The sequence below is a fragment of the Thamnophis sirtalis genome, unplaced genomic scaffold (genome assembly GCF_051295495.1).
Source record: "Thamnophis sirtalis isolate CommonGarterSnake01/CBP01778 unplaced genomic scaffold, rThaSir2_p1.2 scaffold_15, whole genome shotgun sequence".
NCBI lineage: Eukaryota > Metazoa > Chordata > Lepidosauria > Squamata > Natricidae > Thamnophis > Thamnophis sirtalis.
In genome coordinates this window covers 31,316,041-31,335,518 of record NW_028261395.1, presented here as the reverse complement: position 1 = coordinate 31,335,518, position 19,478 = coordinate 31,316,041, and the positions used below count along the sequence as shown (strand labels likewise).

The 19,478-nt window shown below is 47.3% G+C and overlaps 1 protein-coding gene across 1 annotated transcript in view; it reads right to left on the bottom strand.

The window, feature by feature from the left end:
• Positions 1 to 18,782, bottom strand: part of ZCCHC24 (zinc finger CCHC-type containing 24) — a 138,094-nt gene extending 119,312 nt beyond the window's left edge. The window contains exon 1 of the mRNA XM_087702512.1: positions 18,000 to 18,782. Coding sequence (XP_087558638.1) covers positions 18,000 to 18,245 — 246 coding nt within the window. The 5' untranslated portion in view covers positions 18,246 to 18,782. The remainder of the gene's footprint in view (positions 1 to 17,999) is intronic.
• Between the last annotated feature and the right edge of the window lie 696 nt (positions 18,783 to 19,478).

Below are 19,478 nucleotides of genomic sequence, written 5' to 3'. Positions count from 1 at the left end.
AAACGGGCTGTGTGTGTGCCTCCCCCAACCCCGGGCCTTGTTTTTACCCTCTACGGCAGAAAACGGGCTGGAAAACAAGCTGGAAAATGAGGCACAGAGGGGTTTCATGAAGCTCTCCATGCCTCATTTTTGTCTTCATGGTGCTGCAAGAGGCTTCCTTCCTCCCCCACCCCACTGGCCCACGGAGGAGAACTACAATGCAGATCAGCTCTTGAAGAAATCCAGTTTGACACCCCTGAGTTAAAGTGTCGGCTACCACAACATCTAGGCAAGGGTCCTAGACTTTGATTGCATCTTGACTTTTTTTTAAAAAAAGGTTCCCCTTTGTCCCATCAGGGACACCACTCTAAAAACGGGGTCTTTTTCTCCTGGAAAGTTTTTGGCAGAAAGAGAGCTGCTCTGTGCATTCTTTCCATCCAATTTATGGGTGCCAAAGAGGTCTTCTCTAAGGAGAAGTGGGCTGTTCATGCCAGCTAATGGATTAAATAAATCCTAGATCACTCTCAGCCAGAATCCTTAATACAAAACTGGGCCATCGGATCAGACTGACTGCAGTAACGCCAAACCTTTTTTCAATGGCCAGGTTTATTTACGACAGTCTCCAATAACTGTTTGATCCAGAAAATATCAAGCAAGACGCTCAGTGGAGGTATTTAGCCGATTTGGACCAGTGCGAGCGAACCAGTAGTGGCGACCTGGTGCTATGCTGTCGTATTTAGCCACGTTTTCTAAGCCGTGCACATCAAGGGTGGGTTCTGGCTGATGCTACTGCAGGTTTGCTCAGGGAAGTGCTGTGCGCATGCGCAGAAGCAAAAAACAAGATGGCGGTGGTTATGGCGCCGCCGAGAGAACTGGTACAGAGGTGTGGCAGGAGGAGTTACTACATACTCAGCTGAACCGGGCCGAACCCACTTCCGGCGCGCATGCGTGCAAGCCACGTGTGTGACCAAAGCTCTCACATTTGCAGGGCATGGTGAACTGATGGTAAAATTATGTGAAACCCACTTCTGAAGCTGCTCTTCCACAACATCCAACGGCTGGTGGACACATGTGGGGCATGAAGAATCCTCTGCAGATTTGATCAATAATAACAAAAACAACCACCGGAAAGAGATTATCTTTAAAAAAAAAAAACTCCCTTTGGAAGGGAACAAATGCTCTTTTTCAGCTGGTGATTGGACTGAGGCTCCCCTACTTTTTATGCAGCCAAGGAGGTTTGTTAAAGAGGCAGCTACTTTGGTGGGAAAAGTCAGAGGGAGAGAAAGACGGGAGCATAATGGTGCTTTTTATTTTTCCTATCCAGTTGCTTTGGTCAGCATGCCAGTCACATACACAGACATTGCTAGGCAGTTTTGTAAGTTCTCGTGAACGGGACCCATTCAGAGTCTGTCTGCTCTGGCCTTTCTCTCTCTCCCTCTTCTTTCTTTCTTTCCTTTCTTTCTTTTTCTTCTTTCTTTCTCTTTTGCCTTATGTCTTCCTTCCTTCTTTCCTTCCTTCCTCCCCTCCCTTCCTTTTCTTTCTTTCTTTTTTCTTTCTTTTTTTCCTTCCTTCCTTCCTTCCTTCCTTCCTTTTTTTCTTCCTTCCTTCCTTCCTTCCTTCCTTCCTTGAATGGCTGAGTGGATTGGATATTAACATTTGAACCACCGTGGATTTGCCATAGGCTAAATAAAATAAATAAATCCTTCCTCCCTCACTCCTTCCCTCCCTTCTCTTTCTTTCTTTTTCTTTCTTTTCTTTCTTTTCCTCCCTTTTCTTTCTTCTTTCCTCCCATTTCTTTCTTTCTTTCTTTCTTTCTTTCTTCCTTTCTCTTTCCCTCACTCCTTCCTTCCTTCATCCCTCTTTCTCTTTCTTTCTTTTTTCCTTTCTTTTTCTCTTTCCCTCCCACTCTCTCCTTCCTTTCTCCCGCCCGCCCTCCCTCTTTCTTTTTTCTCTTTCTTCCACCTTCCCTCCCTTCCTCTTTCCACGTTTTCTCTTCATTTTGGCCCTTTCCAAACATTCCACCTACGTGATGTGGTGCAAACAGTCATCACCCATCAAAATCAGCTACACTAAGACAGGATACAGTTGACAAGGGTTGGAGAGAGGGAAGCAAGAAAGTAAAGAGTTTGTTTTTGGGTTAAACAGCCTAGCGAGTGAGGAATGCCTTCTGCATGGCAAAGGCACACCAGAGTTTCAAAAAGTAGAAGCCCAAGTCAAGAGTTACTTGGAGGAGGAGGATGGAAAGGCAATTGTAAACATATAATTATCTCCTTTTCAAGGAAAAAAAACCCACACTGATTCGTTGAACATCAAAAAATAGAACAGCAACATTAAATTGCAATGCTGACTGTCATGTTTTCTGTTATTTAGCGGTGCATTAAAACACGGCTCCCAAGTAGTATATTATTGCCAGTGAGATTTCCTCTATAAATTAAAATGTATATTGGGGAAAGTTTTGAGCATGCCAAGACTGTATAAAAGAAGAAGTTTTCACTTAAGCACATGACATGACATGATGAGCATGTGACAGCAGCTTGGCACCTCTCCAAAATAGAAATGGTAAACTTTCTAAGCTCTGCTGGCAGAGGCGGAGCACAGCGCTGTCTTTGGTGGCCAGGCCCACTCTGTGTTCAAAAGTTTTTTCTTAAAAATAAATCAGGAGTTCCAGAGTTAGCGATCATTAATTAATTTACAGATTAACAGAGTTGGAAGGGACCTTTTAGGTCATCTAGTCCAACCCCCTTGCCCAAACAGGAGACCCTACACCCTTTCTGACAGGTGGCAGTCCAATCTCTTCTTGAAAGCCTCCAGTGATGAAGCTCCCACAACTTCCGAAGGCAACTTCTGTTCCATGGGTTGATTGCTCTCCTTATTTCTAGGGTGAATCTCTCCTTGACCAGTTTCAGAAGTCGTCTTCAGCCAATTCTGACAGATTCTGGAGAACCGGTAGAGGGAATTTTGAGTAGTTTGGAGAACCGGCAAATAGGCTGGCCCCGCCCCCCACTGTCTTCCAGCTGATCTTCTTTTGTTGCCCTGAACAGGAGAACGGAGCTAGAAAGCAGGTTAGTGGGGTGGGGAGGGAATGGAGATTTTGCAGTAACCTTCCCCTGCCACGCCCACAAAGCCACACCCACGCCCACAGAACCAGTAGTAAAAAAAAAATAGAATCCCACCACTGGTTTACATCCATTGTTCCTTGTCTGGCCTTCAGGTGCTTTGGAAAACAGCTTGACATCCACCCCTCCCTCCTCTCCATGTCATTACGGGGTTACTAAACAGGATTCCTGAAACTTGTAAATCAAAAGTACCCCATAAAAACTCTCAATGCCTGGCTATTAGTGTCAAATTTACTATTACAGAACATTAGTATTTTACCTCTTGATCAGGACTGTGGATGTTAAGATCCTTATATTTCTCCTAAATTATGCATGCTAAATATTTTTTGCTCTTGCTGATTTTTTTAAAATAATAATAATAATAATAATAATAATAATAATGATGATGATCCATTGGAATTTGTGCAAAAATTATAATATTAAAACAGCAACAAACTGGTGGGAACATCAGCCTGAAAAAGTCACCGAAAATCAGATGGTCAAGATCTTGTGGGATTTCCGTATACAAATCGACAAAATACTGGCGCATAATACACCAGACATCACACTGGTTGAGAAAAATAAGGTCACAATCATAGACATTGCAATACCAGGTGATAGCAGGGTCGCCGAGAAGGAACATGAAAAAATCGCAAGATACCAGGACTTAAAAATCGAAATTCAACGACTATGGCACAAACCAGCAGTGGTAATTCCAGTGGTAATTGGCACACTGGGTGCTATTCCAAAAGCACTGGAATTACATTTAAAACAGTTAAAAATTGACAAAATCACCATCAGTCAAATGCAAAAAGCCGCACTGCTTGGATCTGCACGCATATTACGAAAATACGTTACGACGTCCTAGGCCCCTGGGTGGGGCCCGACTAGTAACCAATGCCAAATCCGGCGAAACAACTGGCCGCTGTGATACAATTGTGTAATAATAATAATAATAATAATAATAATAATAATAATAATAATAATAATAATAATAATAATAATAATAATAATAATAAGCCACATAACACCCCTGACTTTTCCACTCTCAATAAGAAAGACAAAGGAAGTCTGGATAATGGATGTGGCGGTGCCTGGAGACAGCAGAAGAGAAGAAAAAAAACTGGGGAACATCACAAAGTACAAAGACCTACAAATAGAAATAGAACGACTGTGGCAAAAGGAAGCAAAGATAGTGCAGGTAGTCCTCGGCTTACGACCACAATGGAGCCCAACATTTCTGTGGTTAAGTGAGACATTTGTTAAGTGAGTTTCAGCCCATTTTATGACCTTTCTTACCACAGTCATTAAGTGAATCCCTGCAGTTGATAAGTCAGTTAAGTGAATCTGGCTTCCCCCTTGACTTTGCCTTGGTCAGAAGGTTGCAAAAGGTGATCACGTGACACCCCCCCGGGACACTGCGACCGTCATAAATACGAATCAGTTGCCAAGCATCTGAATTTTTTAAAAATTTTCAAAACATACAATCTTCCTTTTTTACATACTGTAGAAAGTGTATCAGTTGGTTACAAAAGACGTTTGTGCATCTCTTCCACAGTCATCAAGCATAATTCATATTAACTGAAGTATTTTAACTCAGATACGGTAATACACGTTACCGTCATCGTAACTCCATTTTCATTTGACTATAGTTCATCATAAAATATACCAAGATTTAATACATAACCACATACTGGCATTTCATTTACTATTTCTAAAATCCTCCAATGACACTGAATGACACCTTATATCCTATTCTAGCTAAACATCCATAATGTTTAATAACAAAGTTTTCTATCCTTCTTTCCAAATCGTTGTTTACAATTTCTCATTACCTTATATTGTACCCATACACACACACACACACACACACACACACACACACACACACACAGACGTTATTATAATTATCCCTCCTTTATTTGACTATATCCTGCATCATATCGAGCATCTGAATTTTGATCACACGGGGAAGCTGCAAAGGTCGTCACTGTGAAAAGGGGTCCTAAGTCCCTTCATTCAGTGCCGCTGGCACCTTGAACGGTTACTAAATGAACCGTTGTAAGTCAAGGAGTACCTGTGCCGGTAGGGATAAGTACCTTGGGTGCGACCCTCAAAACATCTTGAACACCTTCATCGGCATTGAGAAAATCGCCATCAGTCAATTGCAAAAGGCAGCTTAATCAGTAAAGTTTCATCCTGCAAATGTCTAACCTTTTTCTCCTCATGTGCTGAATAGCAATAGCAATAGCAGTTAGACTTATATACCGCTTCATAGGGCTTTCAGCCCTCTCTAAGCAGTTTACAGAGTCAGCATATTGCCTCCAACAACAATCCGGGTCCTCATTTTACCCACCTCGGAAGGATGGAAGGCTGAGTCAACCTTGAGCCGGTGAGATTTGAACCGCTGAACTGCAGATAACAGTCAACTGAAGTGGCCTGCAGTACTGCACTCTAACCATTGCGCCACCTTGGCTCTAAATAGTGTGCACGCGCCACAGCACTTGCGTGCATGCTCACACCCATAATGCAATGTGCCCCACCCCATGCGTATGTGTGCACAACCCCCCCATGCTCCCCCACCCTGTGCATGTGTGTGATTCCCCACCCCCCGCACTCCCCCTGAGCATGCACGGAATTCCCCCGTGCCCAATGTTGAGCCTAGCAGGCCGCACTGAAACCTCCTGGAACCAAAAACGAGCCATGGGGATGCTGTACCCCTCCCCATGGCTCGTTTTAGACCTAGCAGGCCTCTGTGAAGTCTCCTGGGACCAAAAATGGGCCATGGGGGGGGGAGGTCACTGCAACCCCCCATGCCCTGTTTTGGGCCTGGCAGGAATCCCTAAAGCCTCCTAGGACCAAAAAACATATCCCTGCACTTCCCCCACTCTTCACACATGTGTGCCATGCGTGATTCCCCATGCATGCACATGTGACCCTCTCCTTCCATGTGCACGTGCGTGTATCTCCCGCATGCGCAGCAGAGACCCAAAAATCAGCTGGCCGGTCGGAGGCACGTGCACATGCGCAGTGAACTTGAGCTGGGTGATGGCTCATGTGCCCGCAGAGAGGGCTCTGTGTGCCACCTGTGGCACATGTGCCATAGGTTCGCCATCATGAGTCTATAGAGATTCTCAGCCATCCAGGTCATGGTTTTCCCGAAGGTGCTTTTTTTCAAGAGGCAATTGGACTTTTTGGTTTTTCTTTGAAGAGGTTTCCCTTCTCATCCAAGAAGCTTCCTGAGTTCAAGAAGAAGCTTCTCATCCAAGAAGCGAAACATCTTCAAAGAAAAACCAGAAAGTCCAGTTGCCTCTTTCATCCTGCGATGATATCTGTAACACCACAAAATATATCTGTCTATACTAGATTCTTGGGAAGGACTCCATGGACGAATAAAAATGCCAAATCCAGTCTGAACATCTGGCTGTGCGTGCATCGAACCATAATAATAAATACATTCTTTTTCTCTCCTGCTTCTCTCTGCTTTCCTTCTACTAAAGGTAAAAGTTCCCCTTGCACATATGTGCTAGTTGTTCCTGACTCTAGGGGGCAGTGCTCATCTCCACTTCAAAGCTGAAGAGCCAGCGCTGTCCGAAGACATCTCTGTGGTTATGTGAAAGGTCCTTTCTGATCGATAAGCTCAGCGTCTTAGCCACTGAGTCACCGCGTCCCTCTTTCCTTCTACTATAAAAGTGGCTATAAAGTGAATGGTACCAGATTTTACTATCTTTTTCTTTTTGGGCGGTTGTTTAAGTCAATCATGCAGTCGTGAGATAAATCCGGGGTCCCCACTGACTTTGCTTTTTGGAAGTCCACTAAGAAGATCCACAGTGGCAGCCATCGGAAATAGATAGCAGGACTGTGAGGATACCACAAAGGTCGTAAGTTCAAGGACCAATCACAAGTCACTTTCCCCCCCCCCCCAGTGTTATTTTAACTTCAAGTGGTTACTTAGCAAATGTTGTATGGTAAGAATGTTGTACAGCTAATATTGCACCTACTGTTGTGGCCTGCCAGCAGCCAGTGGAGCTGGCAACAGAGTTGGACAGTGAGGAGGTTGGGGAGAAACATGGGCCAGTCTTGGAGTCTGGGGAAGGCTCTGATGGGTGCTCTGCGTTGGAAGCAGAGATTGAGTCAGGGCCATCCATTCGGATGTGGGGTAGAAGAACAGCTGGAGCGTGTTCCCGACGCGCGCATATGCAGGGAACAGGGGTCGACTTTAAAGTAAAGGCACAAGTGGTGGCTGAATGGCCCCTCCCATAAGGAATAAATGGGAGCAAAAGGGGAGTGGAGTTTGCAGGAGACAATTAGTTCACTTATTAATGTGAAGATTTGCTTTTCTGAGTTTGTGCCTCACAGAGACTCTTTGTCAGATATTTCATTGTTCAGCATTGCGATTAGAAGCTCTTGGCTTGGCAACTATCCAAGGACTGATAAGGTCTGTTGTTGCAATGAAACCTTGAAAGACTTATTGCCAGGACTTTTTCTGGATGTGAATGCTAGGAATTCACATTAAGCGAATAAAAAGGGGGTTTTGTGGGACAAGGAGTCTGTTTCGTGATTCTGTGAAGCCTGGGTCAGAACACCTATAACCTAAACTTTGCAGGATTGTAACCACGGATGTGCCGAGGAGGCCCTCCGATAACACAAGCAATGTTGCACAAAGATCTACACAATCCTTCATGCGGCATCACTTCCCTCCCTTCCCCCTCCATCTGTTTCTGCACATAATTTTGCGGACGTTCTTTTTAAAGATATCCTAGGATAGTGGAGAGACTGGACATTTGAGTCCTCATTCCAAAGTAAAGTTCACAGGCTTTCTGGAATCTAATGAGCCTTTGGAAGCACAGCAGGCTATATTTTCTTTCTGAAAGTTTTTCGACTGTTTTCTTCACACGTTTTAAATTGAGATGCCAGAGACCAACTTCTGAAAACGAGCTGCTCGGAGATGAGGTCTCTCCCCCCTCTTTTTTTCATTAGAACAGCACAGAATAACAGAGCGGGAAGGGACCTTGGAGGTCTTCCAGTCCAACCCTCCTGCTTAGGGAAGAAACCCTATACCATTTCAGACAAATCCAATCTCTTCTTGTTGGAATAACCACAACTTCTGCAGGCAAGTTGTTCCATTGGTTGATTGTTCTCACTGTCAGGAAATTTCTCCTTAGTTCTAGGTTGCTTCTCTCCTTGATTAGTTTCCACCCATTGCTTCTTGTCCTGCCTTCAGGTGCTTTGGAGACTAGCTTGACTCCCTCTTCTTCGTGGCAGCTCTTGAGATATTGGAACAGTGCTATCATGTCACCCCTGGTCCTTCTTTTAATTAACCTAGGTAAAGGTTCTCTTTGCACATGTACTAGTTGTTCCCGACTCTAGGGAGTGGTGCTCATCTCCGTTTCAGAGCCGAAGAGCCAGCGCTGTCCGAAGACATCTCCGTGGTTATGTGGCCAGCATGACTAAATGCCAAAGGCACACGGAACGCTGTTACCTTCCCACCAAAGGTGGTCCCTATTTTTTTACTTGCATTTTTTACATGCTTTGGAACTGCTAGGTTGGCAGAAGCTGGGACAAATAACAGGAGTTCGTTCCATTACGCAGCACTACGAATTCGAACTGCCAACCTCCTGATCAGTGTCTTAGCCCCTCAGCCCCTGTGTCCCTTAATTAAACTAGACATAACCAATTTCTGCAACTGTTCTTTATGTGTTTTAGCTTCCAGTCCCCTCTTTGTTGTTCTTCTCTACACTCTTTCTAGAGTCTCAACCTCTTTTTTACATTGTGGCTTCATGAGATAATTAAGACATTTCCATCTAATCTATAAGAGCTTTATTTTCCTTTCCTTCATCCTCCTGGATGATGACCGATTGACCTGCAAAGATGGCAAGGAACTTTTGAACAAGAGGAGAAAAAATTACTGGGACCAAGACGCTGTTACGTTGCTGTTGTTTTTTATTTGCTTCCCCCCCCCACACACACTTCTTGGTGGGTTACAGCTAGAACGAGGCCACTGAGATTTACCTAGTTTAAGCCGCACACTGGCTGGGAGGACACTCAAGAGGGAGTGTTTTTACGGACACGTACACACACGGCAGCTGTATTTGCAGATGTACTTAACTGGGTCATGGGCAGAAAGTGTGCCAAGAGAACAGCTGAACCGAGTCAGCTGTAGGGTTACAAAAGGAATTGGAGTGAAACCAAGGAGAGTAATCCCAAAGTCACTCCAAGTGAGGCACAAGGGAATTAATAAAAAGGTTTGCTTTTCTCTTGCACCTGCCTTCCCAGAGGAACATCTAGAGCAAGGGTGTCAAACTTGATTTTCATTGAGAGCCACATCAGGGTTTTGTTTGACTCCGGTGGACTGGGGGGGGGGGGGGAATGGCCAGGTTGACGTCACTCATCAAGGCTTCATTTCCTGTCACAAGGCTTCATTTCCTCCTGCAGCCCTCTGCTAGTGAAAATGGAGCCCGGAAAGGCCAAATGTGTGGCCATGGCCAGGTTGACATCACTCATTGAGGCTTCATTTCCGGGTCACAACAGCCTCCTGCAACCCTCTGCCAGAGAAAATAGAGCCGGGAGGGCCACAAGCATGGGCATGGTCAGGTTGATGTCACTCATCCAGGTTTCATTTCTGGTCACAACGGCCTCCTGCAGCCCTCTACCAGTGAAAATAGAGCCCGGGAGGGCCACAAGCATGGGCATGGCCAGGTTGACATCACTCACAAAGGCTTCATTTCCGGTCACAACGGCCTCCTGCAGCCCTCTGCCAGTGAAAAATGGAGTCCGGAAGGGCCACAAGCATGGGCATGGCCAGGTTGATGTCACTCATCCAGGCTTCATTTCTGGTCACAACGGACTCCTGCAGCCCTCTGCCAGAGAAAATGGAGCCCAGGAGGACCACAAGCATGGGCATGGCCAGGTTGATGTCACTCATCCAGGCTTCATTTCTGGTCACAACGGCCTCCTGCAGCCCACTGGCAGTGAAAATGGAACCTGGGAGGGCCACTAGCATGGGTATGGCCAGGTTGACGTCACTCACTGAGACTTCATTTCTGGTCACAACGGACTCCTGCAGCCCTCTGCCAGAGAAAATGGAGCCCGAGAGGGCTACAAGCATGGGCATGACCAGGTTGACATCATTCATCCAGGCTTCATTTCCGGTCATGATGGCCTCCTGCAGCCCTCTGCCAGTGAAAATTTTGGAACTTGTTTTCACTACTTGAGGGCTACAGGAGGACATCGTGGCCAGAAATGGAGCCCAGGAGATGTGCATGTTGGCCACCCGAGCTCCATTTTTGTTGGCAAAGGCTGTTTTCAGGTTGGGCCCGTGGGCCAGTTCTGGCTGGATCCGGCCCGCAGGCCTTGAGTTTGACACCCCTGATCTACAGTGATTCCTCAAAAGTGTAGAATTTCCTCTCCCTGGTGGCCTGTTCACAGCCACATCTCTCCCCAAGTGATGTGAAACACAACGTGGGTGTTTAAGCCTCCAGATAACTCCATCCAGGGTGGCTCCAACCCAATCAGGCTATCCATTCTCTTTGTTTTTCTTTTCTTTTTCAAACAGGCAGATTAACAAGCAGGAAGGAACAGAATCCCATCTGTCTTGGCAGTGACTTCCTGTGAGGATTATAGCTCTCCCTCCATTCCTATCACCATCCTTAAAAAAAAGTCCTACCCAACATTGAGAAAGCCCTGTTCTCACCAAGACTTCCTGAGAGCATGAAGCAAACTCCTTGTCCTGACAAAAAAAAACCTTTTTATTAATTTACTGTGAATTCTGCTCATTCGCATCCAGCAAACTCTTTCAAGGGTGGATTTATAGTCACAGATCTTATCTGGCTTGGAGAGTTGACAGCCTGTATCTACAAAACTTGGCAAGGTGTCTCAGAGAGTCATGAACCAATTAAGTGAACTAATTGTCTCCTGCAAACTCCACTCCCCTTTCACTCCTCTTTTATTTCCTCTGGGAGGAGGCCTTTATCATCCACCTGTGGCCTCACTCCCAAGTTGCCCCCTGTTCTTTAGCTGTTCCCGTCGTCTGGCAACTCTGCGCATGCGAACACTGGGAACAGGTTCCAGCTGTTCGTCTGCCTCACTGATGTCTGACTCTGAAGGCAACTGATAGCTGGCATACGGCTCTGGCCCCCTCTCTGCCTCCAACGCAGAGCCCTCATCCGAGCCTTCCCCAGACTCCAGGACTGGCCCAAGTTGCTCCCCAACCTCCTCACTATCCGAATCTACTGCCAACTCTGCTGGCCACTGGCGTACCACAACAGACCCCCACTGAAAAGAAGGATACTTCTATTCCTACCATGGGCGAATGGTTGCAGATGTTGATGGAGTTGGCTGAAAGGGCAAAATGGATGACTTTGATTCAAGAAAAGAACATAAGTACTTTTCTTGGGTTCCACCACAAATGCGCGCACAACAAAAGCGCGCCTGACTAAACCGCGGTGACTAAAGCGCGTTGACAAAACCGTGTGACGAATGAGCGACAAATTAGCCCTAAAGCACGCCGACAAAAGCGCGCCGACGGAAGCGCGCTGTAACGTAACCCTAAACCTAACCCTAAACCTAACCCTAAACCTTACCTTAACTTAAATCGCGCTTCTGTCGGCGCGCTGTTGTCGGCACGCTTTTGACATCGCGGTTTTAGCGCCGCGGTTTTGTCGGCGCGCTTATGACATTCGCGTTTTTGTCGGGTGACGCTTTTCTTGCCGCATGGAGACAGCTTCTGAACATCGTGCTTGGAAATGAAAAAGAACGCAACTTTGATTTGGGGTTTTACTGAGTAGATTGATAGATCTTTACAGAAATGGCTGGTTCACATTGTTATGAAAACGGAAAAAGTTGTGATTTGATGTTAATGCCTTATTTTGTTGCAACAGAGCGAAGTCAACAATTCTTTTTCTTTTTCCTTATGCTTCCTCACTTCTTTTCCCTCTTTTTCCTCCAAACTGCTTTTCTGTTTCCTAATATTTTACAACTCAATAAAAATGTTGAACTGAGAGAAACCCCCCCACTGAAATGAAGTAACTAGATTCTGGTTACATTGCTGCTGAATATGGAAGTCACAGTCTGAGAATACTAGAGGCCACCTCTGGTTTGCAGATTTCCTGTCCCAAGCCAAGAGGCATCCATGCAAGATGGTCTCCCATTTCCAGACACTGATGGGAAACATTGATTATATAGTGAAGGGGTGTCAAACTCAAGGCCCGGGGGCCGGATTCAACCCATGGGGGTACTTAGATCCAGCCCTCGGGACTGCCCTGGAAACAGCAAAGGACCAGCCCGCGGTGCCTCTGCCAGCAAAAATGGAGCTCAAGTTTTCGCTGGCAGAGGGTTGCAGGAAGCCGTCACAGCCGAAAACGGAGCTCAGGAGTCCATTTTCACTGGCAGAGTGCTCAGGCGCCCTTCACCTGAGTGACACTCAGCTTGCCATGCCCACCCTGGCCACGCCCAACCTGCCCCCCCCCCAGATCAAACTCAACCCTGATGTGGCCCTCATTGAAATCGATTTTGACCTTCATCTAATTCAAGAAACATTCATAGAATCTAAAGCACTCTTTTCCAACCAGACAAGTTCCAGATGTATGAACTTCAAATCCCATGAGTCTCAGCAACAGCCATCATGGCGAAGGCATTCTGGGAGTTGAAGTTCAAACCATCTGGGAGGTACCCAGATTGGGAAACAAATGATTCAAAAGCTTGAAAAGGCCAGCTTCAAGAAGACTTAAATAGATGGGAGCAATTCCCTGTGTTGAGAGCTGTATTGATCTGTAGCCACAGGAATAGTGAAGCAGCTTATGACATGTCAGTAAATAACAGCTGTATTATGGAATAAGTTTTATGAATGAAAGGAAAGTTCTGCCTGTCAAGTCAGTCCTTTAGAGCAGGGGGTGAGCCAGCCATGAGCCATGTTGCTTCAGGAATTCTAGGAGTTGAAGTCCACAAGTCATAAAGGTAAAGGTAAAAGTTCCCCTCGCACATATGTGCTTGTCATTTCCAACTCTAGGGGGCGGTGCTCATCTACATTTTAAAGCCAAAGAGCCAGTGCTGTCTGAAGACGTCTCCATGGTCATGTGGCCAGCATGATTAAACCCCAAAGGTGCACGAAACACTGTTATCCTCCAACCAAGGTGGTCCCTGTTTTTCTACTTGCATTTTTACATGCTTTCGAACTGCCAGGTTGGCAGAAGTTGGGACAAGTAATGGGAGCTCACTCCATTATGCGGCACTAGGGATTCGAACCACTGAACTGCCAACCTTTCTGATCGACAAGCTCAGTGTCTTAACCACTGAGCCACTGTATCCCCCACAAGTCATAAAAGGGCCATTATTCCCCACCCCTTCTGTAGAGGATGCAACAATCATTGTGTGGAGTAACTTAACCAATCCTTGACCTTTGCAAACTGGACCAAGACGTAGTTTTACTCAAGCGTTACTGCAGCATTGCAACCAACAACACAAACAATGGCTCTTATGTACATTACCAACCAGTCTACTCATATCTACTTTCTTTGGTTACTTTGGTGGGTTAAAATTGAAATGCAACTAATTAGTAAAAAAAAAGTCCTTACTTCATCTGCTGGTGGCCATCCTTTCCCACATTTGGCCAGTCGCTTTCATACAATCCACACAATTGACCCTCACAGACATCCCCTACAGAGGAGGAGGTATCAAACACACAACTCTCGTTGTGATACCCAGTCCTCCCTGAGACATCATTTCCCTGTGTTGCGTGAAGACATTCTACAAACATTGGCTGAATGACCACTTCATCAGGAGGGTTAAAAAAGATTTGAGGGGGAAAAGTTTCACAACCGATTGCAAAGGTCAACATTTACACACAACCAAGATTAAACTGTGAAAAGGAAGAGTGGCACAGAACCTACGAGGGATTCTGCTCTTTTCACAGATCACAAATGTAGCAATTTATTCTTATTCTTCAACCGCCTTTGCCTATAACATGTCCACTCAGGTTAAAATCGGTGGTAGGAATATCAACAAACTCATATGATATGTAGATGATACAACATTTGCTTAGGGAAAGCAAGGAGGATTTAGACTGGCTAAGTCTGAGAATCAAAGATGAAAGTGAAGAATTTGGACTGCACCTTAACCTCAAGAAAACAAAGGTAAAGCAGAGAAAACACAGGTGGGAGTGCAGGTAGACAATGAGACCATTGAAACAGTAAAGAATCTTTCTGGGCTCTAAAATCAACCAAAGTAGTGACTGCAGCCCTGAGATCAAAAGATGTATACCACTTTGAAGAACTGCAATATCTGGCATGAATAACATCTGGAAGAGTAAATCAGACTCAGAAGCCACTTGTCTGAAATGGTATAAGGGTCTCCTGCTTGAGCAGGGGGTTGGACTAGAAGACCTCCAAGGTCCATTGTGTTCTGTTCTATTCTATTCCATTCTTTCACTCTACTCTACTTTACTCTACTCTACTCTCTTAGTCTCTATTCTGCAGTCTATTCTATTCCGTTCCATTCTTTCACTCTACTCCACTCAACTCTCTTAGTCTCTATTCTGCATCCCATTCTATGCTATTCTATTCTATTCCTTTCCATTCTTTCACTCTACTCTATTCTACTCTCTTAGTCTCTATTCTATTCCTTTCCATTCTTTCACTCTACTCTATTCTACTCTCTTAGTCTCTATTCTACATTCCATTCCATTCCATTCTATTCTGTTCTATTCTATTCTGTTCTATTCTATTCCATTCCATTCCATCCCATCCCATCCCATCCCATCCCATCCCATCCCATTCTCTCTACACCTAGATTATTGCAATTTTTCCAATTGCTACATGGCCATGAGACGTTGACTCTGAAAAGGGTAGATAGGAGAAGGGTGGATGCTTTTGAACTGTGGGGCTGGAGGCAACTATTACACATCCCATGGACTGAACTTCACTTGAAAATATCACTTGAATATCGCTAAACAGAGGCTGCCATACTTTGCTCATGTCATTAGAGCTATAGCAGTAGCAATAGCAGTTAGACTTATATACCATTTCATAGGGCTTTCAGCCCTCTCTAAGCGGTTTACAGAGTCAGCATATTGCCCCCAACAACAATCCGGGTCCTCATTTTTCCCACCTCAGAAGGATGGAAGGCTGAGTCAACCCTGAGCCGGTGAGATTTGAACAGCCGAACTGCAGAACTGCAGTCAGCTGAAGTAGCCTGCAGTGCTGCACTCTAACCACTGCGCCATCTCGGCTCTTTGAGCTGAGTCATTTGAAAAGTCAACCATGCTGGGAAAAGGTAAAACCTGGCTGGACAGTATAAAGGATGACACCGGGACCACCATGATGCATCTGAAGGAGGCGGTGTGAGACAGAGGGGCATGGAGAGGCCTGATCCATAGAATGGCTGAAGGTTGGACAGGACTGAATGGCGGCTGATGATGATAATGACAACAACATGTCCAAGCAATACTGGATGTCTTGGTTGGGAATTATGGCAATTGTAGCTAAGACACTTTCCCAATGCTTGTACAATACCGTAACAGGCAGGAGAAAGAAAGAAAGAAAGAAAGAAAGAAAGAAAGAAAGAAAGAAAGAAAGAAAGAAAGAAAGAAAGAAAGAAAGAAAGAAAGAAAGAAAGAAGAAGAGAGAGAGAGGGATGGATGGAAGAGAGGGAGGGAAAGAAGGCAGATAGGCAGGAAAGTGGATGGAGGAAGGGAGGAAAATGGAGGGAGGGAGGGAAAGAAGGCAAGCAGGAAGGAAAATGGGTGGAGGGACGAAAATGGGTGGAGGGAGGGAGGAAGGAAGGAAAGTGAGTGGAGGGAGGGAGGAAAGTGGGTGGAGGGAGGGAGGAAGGAAAGTGGAGATTGAGAGAAAAAGAAGGCAGGAAGAAAAGTGGGTGGAGGAAGGGAGAGAAAGAAGGCAGGAAGGAAGGAAAATGGGTGGAGGAAGGGAGGGAGGAAGGAAGGAAAGTGGAGGGAGGGAGGGAGGAAGGAAGAAAAGTGGAGGGAGGGAGGGAGGGAGGGAAGGAAGGAAAGAAGGAAGGAAAGTGGGTGGAGGGAGGGAGGAAAGTGGGTGGGAGGGAGGAAAGTGGGTGGAGGAAGGAAGGAAGGAAGGAAGGAAGGAAGGAAGGAAGAGGAAGGGAAGGACATCAATCTTTTTGGCAACAAAACTAGGAAATTAATTGCTTTCCTCCAGGATGTTTGTTTGACTTCCTAGATCAGCCTACTGATGATGACCTTAGATTTCTGCAGGGCATGGAAAGAGAAGATAGACAGACATTTGTCTCCCTCTCTCCACCCATTAGGATCAAGGGTCATCCCGTGAAGCTTGCTGACAGGGGATTTAGAAAATCGCCTAACAACTGTGGAATTCAGTCTCACAAGATGCAGTGATGGAGTTTGGATACTTTCCCTTAAGGACCGATCTCTTAATGACCCTGATCCTAGACCCATGTTTCTCAATCTTGGAACCTTGAGGACAAGGAGACATTAACTCCCAGAACTTCCCATCTGGTTCTGCTGGAATTGAAATCTACACATCTTTAAAGCTTCCAAGGCTAAGAAACTCTCATCTAGAGACTCAATGTTGTCTTTGGGCAGGGGACAACATGCCTCCAAATTCTGGTTGGGTGGAAGAAGAGCTTCTCTCTGACTTCTGCTTGCAAGCATCCTCAAAGCATTCTAGTAGCCATTGTGGGAAGCCAAACCCATTCCCCACTAGTGATTTTTATCATCTAGTCCCAAGACATTCTTGAAGAGGGAATCAAGCCCATCTAGTTTAGCCCAATGATGGTTGAGGGATCCCAAAAGATACTGTGAGCCCCCCAGTGATTGGACCTGATAGACCATGGCCTGATCCAGAAGGGCTACTCTTGGGATATCTTGAGATTCAGAAATCAATCATGTCCCGTGCAAAAGTTGACTTGCAGTGATAACATGTCTGCCCACATCTCATTGCCCCACAGATTTTACATGTCAGTGTTTTTTCTCATCAAGCCCTGATCCTGGTAATTATTGACCATAATACCCACGTTGGGAAGCTCCAGTGAAGTCTGCCTTGAGTCTGAGAGGTGGGGGCATTCTTCAGATATACTCCCCCATGTCTCTCAAAATAACTCCCTCCCCAGGGATCAAAATAGGAAACCGACGTGAATTGTGTGTCCCAGTTCAAGTCACGACCCGTTAAGACCAGAGTCAATACTGAGCCAGCAATCTGACTTTGCGATCCCACATCTTCTTCCCAAGAAGAGAAACATCTATCAAAAATCAGGAAGGGAGGGAGGGAGGGAGAGAGGGAGAGAGGAAGGAAGGAGGCAGAGGAAGGATGAAAGGGAGGGAGGAAGGAAGGGAAGGAAGGAAGGAAGAAAGGAAGGGAAGGAAGGAGAGAGGAAAGAAGGAAGGGAATGAATGAAAGGAATAAAGGAAGGAAAGGAAGGAAAGAGAGAGTAAGGAAGGAGGGAGGGAGGGAGAGAGGAGGGAGGGAGGAGGAGGAAAGAAAGTCTGAGGGAGAGACGAAGGAAGGAAGGAAAGGAAGACAAGAAAGACCTTGAAATCATTGACGGAAAGCCACATACTGTAAAAAAGCATCATGGCGGGACCAAAGTTTTGAAGGATGAGCTAACTTTTCCGCAAACGTTTCCCAGCCGTTCCCTCCCCGTCCTGTCCCGCTCGCTCGCTAGGCTCCTCTTCCTTTCCTTTGGCAGAACTAACAATCCAAGTCAAACTCCCTCCGGGTCGCCTTTGGCAGGCAGGCAGGCAGGCTGACCCCCATCCCCGCACCCACCCACCCCAGCTGAGAGCAGAGAGCTGGCGATCCAGCGGGTGTCTCCGCTTAGGCCCCCCCTTTCCCCCATTCCAGACTTCCCGCAGGCATTTCTGCGGGGGGGGGGGGTCGGCTGAACACCCTCCACCCACCCACCCACCCCCTTTTCCGCCCTGCCAGGGAAGCCGCTCACCTCGTTCCTCTGCAGCTGGAGGAAGCTGTTTAGGTAGCTGGAGTTGAGCGAGGAGGTGCCCAGCTCGGCGCTGCCCTTGGCGGGGTAGCTGAGCTCCGGGTGCTGCGCGGAGGAAGACTCCGGCCGAAAGGCGTCGAAGGCGCTGGCCTGGTGGGTGTCTTGCAAGGAGAGGTAGACCCAGTTGAGCAGCTGGGCCGGCTGGTAGACGGAGGCGGCGGTGGTCTCGATGGCTGACAAGAGGCTCATCCTTGCCCCGCGTCGAAGGGCCCGCGGGCCGGCGGGACCCCTCCCCTCTCCTTCTTCCTCCTCTTCTTCTTCCTCCTCCTCCTCAAGCCCCTGGGTCTCGCTCGGCTGACTCCCCCTCTTCTTCTCCCGGGGGGGCGTCTTCTTCCTCCCCTCGGGGACCCAGCTCCAGGCAAAGAGGGAAGGAAGGCGGGGAAACGCCGCTCGGCTGCCCGGCGCCCTCGAGCCTCTGCCCGGCCCCGTCGCAGCTCTGCCTAAAGCGCCGCGGGACCCCCCAGCCGCGGCGCCCCGCTCGCCCCCGGCATAGCTGCGCACCGACTCGGGCTGCTCCCGCCGCGGGAATGGCAGCAATCAGCGGAGTTCTTTGCAGGCGCTTTGCTTCCTCCTCCTCCTCCTCCTCCTCCTCTTCTCCTCTTGCCCCTCTCCGGCCCTCCAGCTCTCCTGGCCGAGCCCGGTCCGCTATCTGGCTTTATCCGCACTCTCTCCTTCTTCTCCGGGGCGGAGGGAAGGGCTCCCGCACTTCTTCAGCACCACCTCGTCTGCAATAGGAATCGCTGGGAGTGAGGTGGGGGGAGGACGGGTCCGAGCGGGGAAGGGGAGGGCCGGGAGAAGGAAGGCGATTGGTGGCTGAAAGTTCCGGGCTTCGGAAAACTTTGAACGTTGGGGAAGAGGTGGGCCAATCGGAAGAGTGCTGAGCGCCTTGCTTTCCCTTTAGTTCTCCCCCCCCCCCACTCACTCGCTCACCCACCCCCGAGGAAAAAAAAACAACGTAGACGCCTCTTCTACAGGATGCAACCCTTGCCTGGCTTGGCTTAAACCGGGGTCTGGATTCTGCAGAGCTTCGAGAAGGACTTTCTTGGGTTCAAAAGTGTGTGCTTTGGACCAGCGGTCAACAACTGGTGGTCCGTGAGAAAATTGTGGGGGTCCACAGAAAAAGTACTCACATTTTTTTAATATTGCACTAAATCAGGGGTCCTCAAACTACGCCCCCTGGCACAGATATGTGCAATGAACGCTCTCCCTCTCTCTCCCCCCCCCCTGGGTCTTTTTATGTGGGCGGGAGGGGGGCAGAAATTATGATTTGGAATCTGCTTCAGCCTCCTGGTGCAGGACTTAGGGCAAAGGCTGGAGGGAAGCACTGCTGGTGGCGAAGAGCCCGAGGGCCTTGTTCCAGTGGGACTGCATCATGGCCTGGAACTGGCTGACCATTTCAGCCCGCTGAGCTTCCAGGGGCAG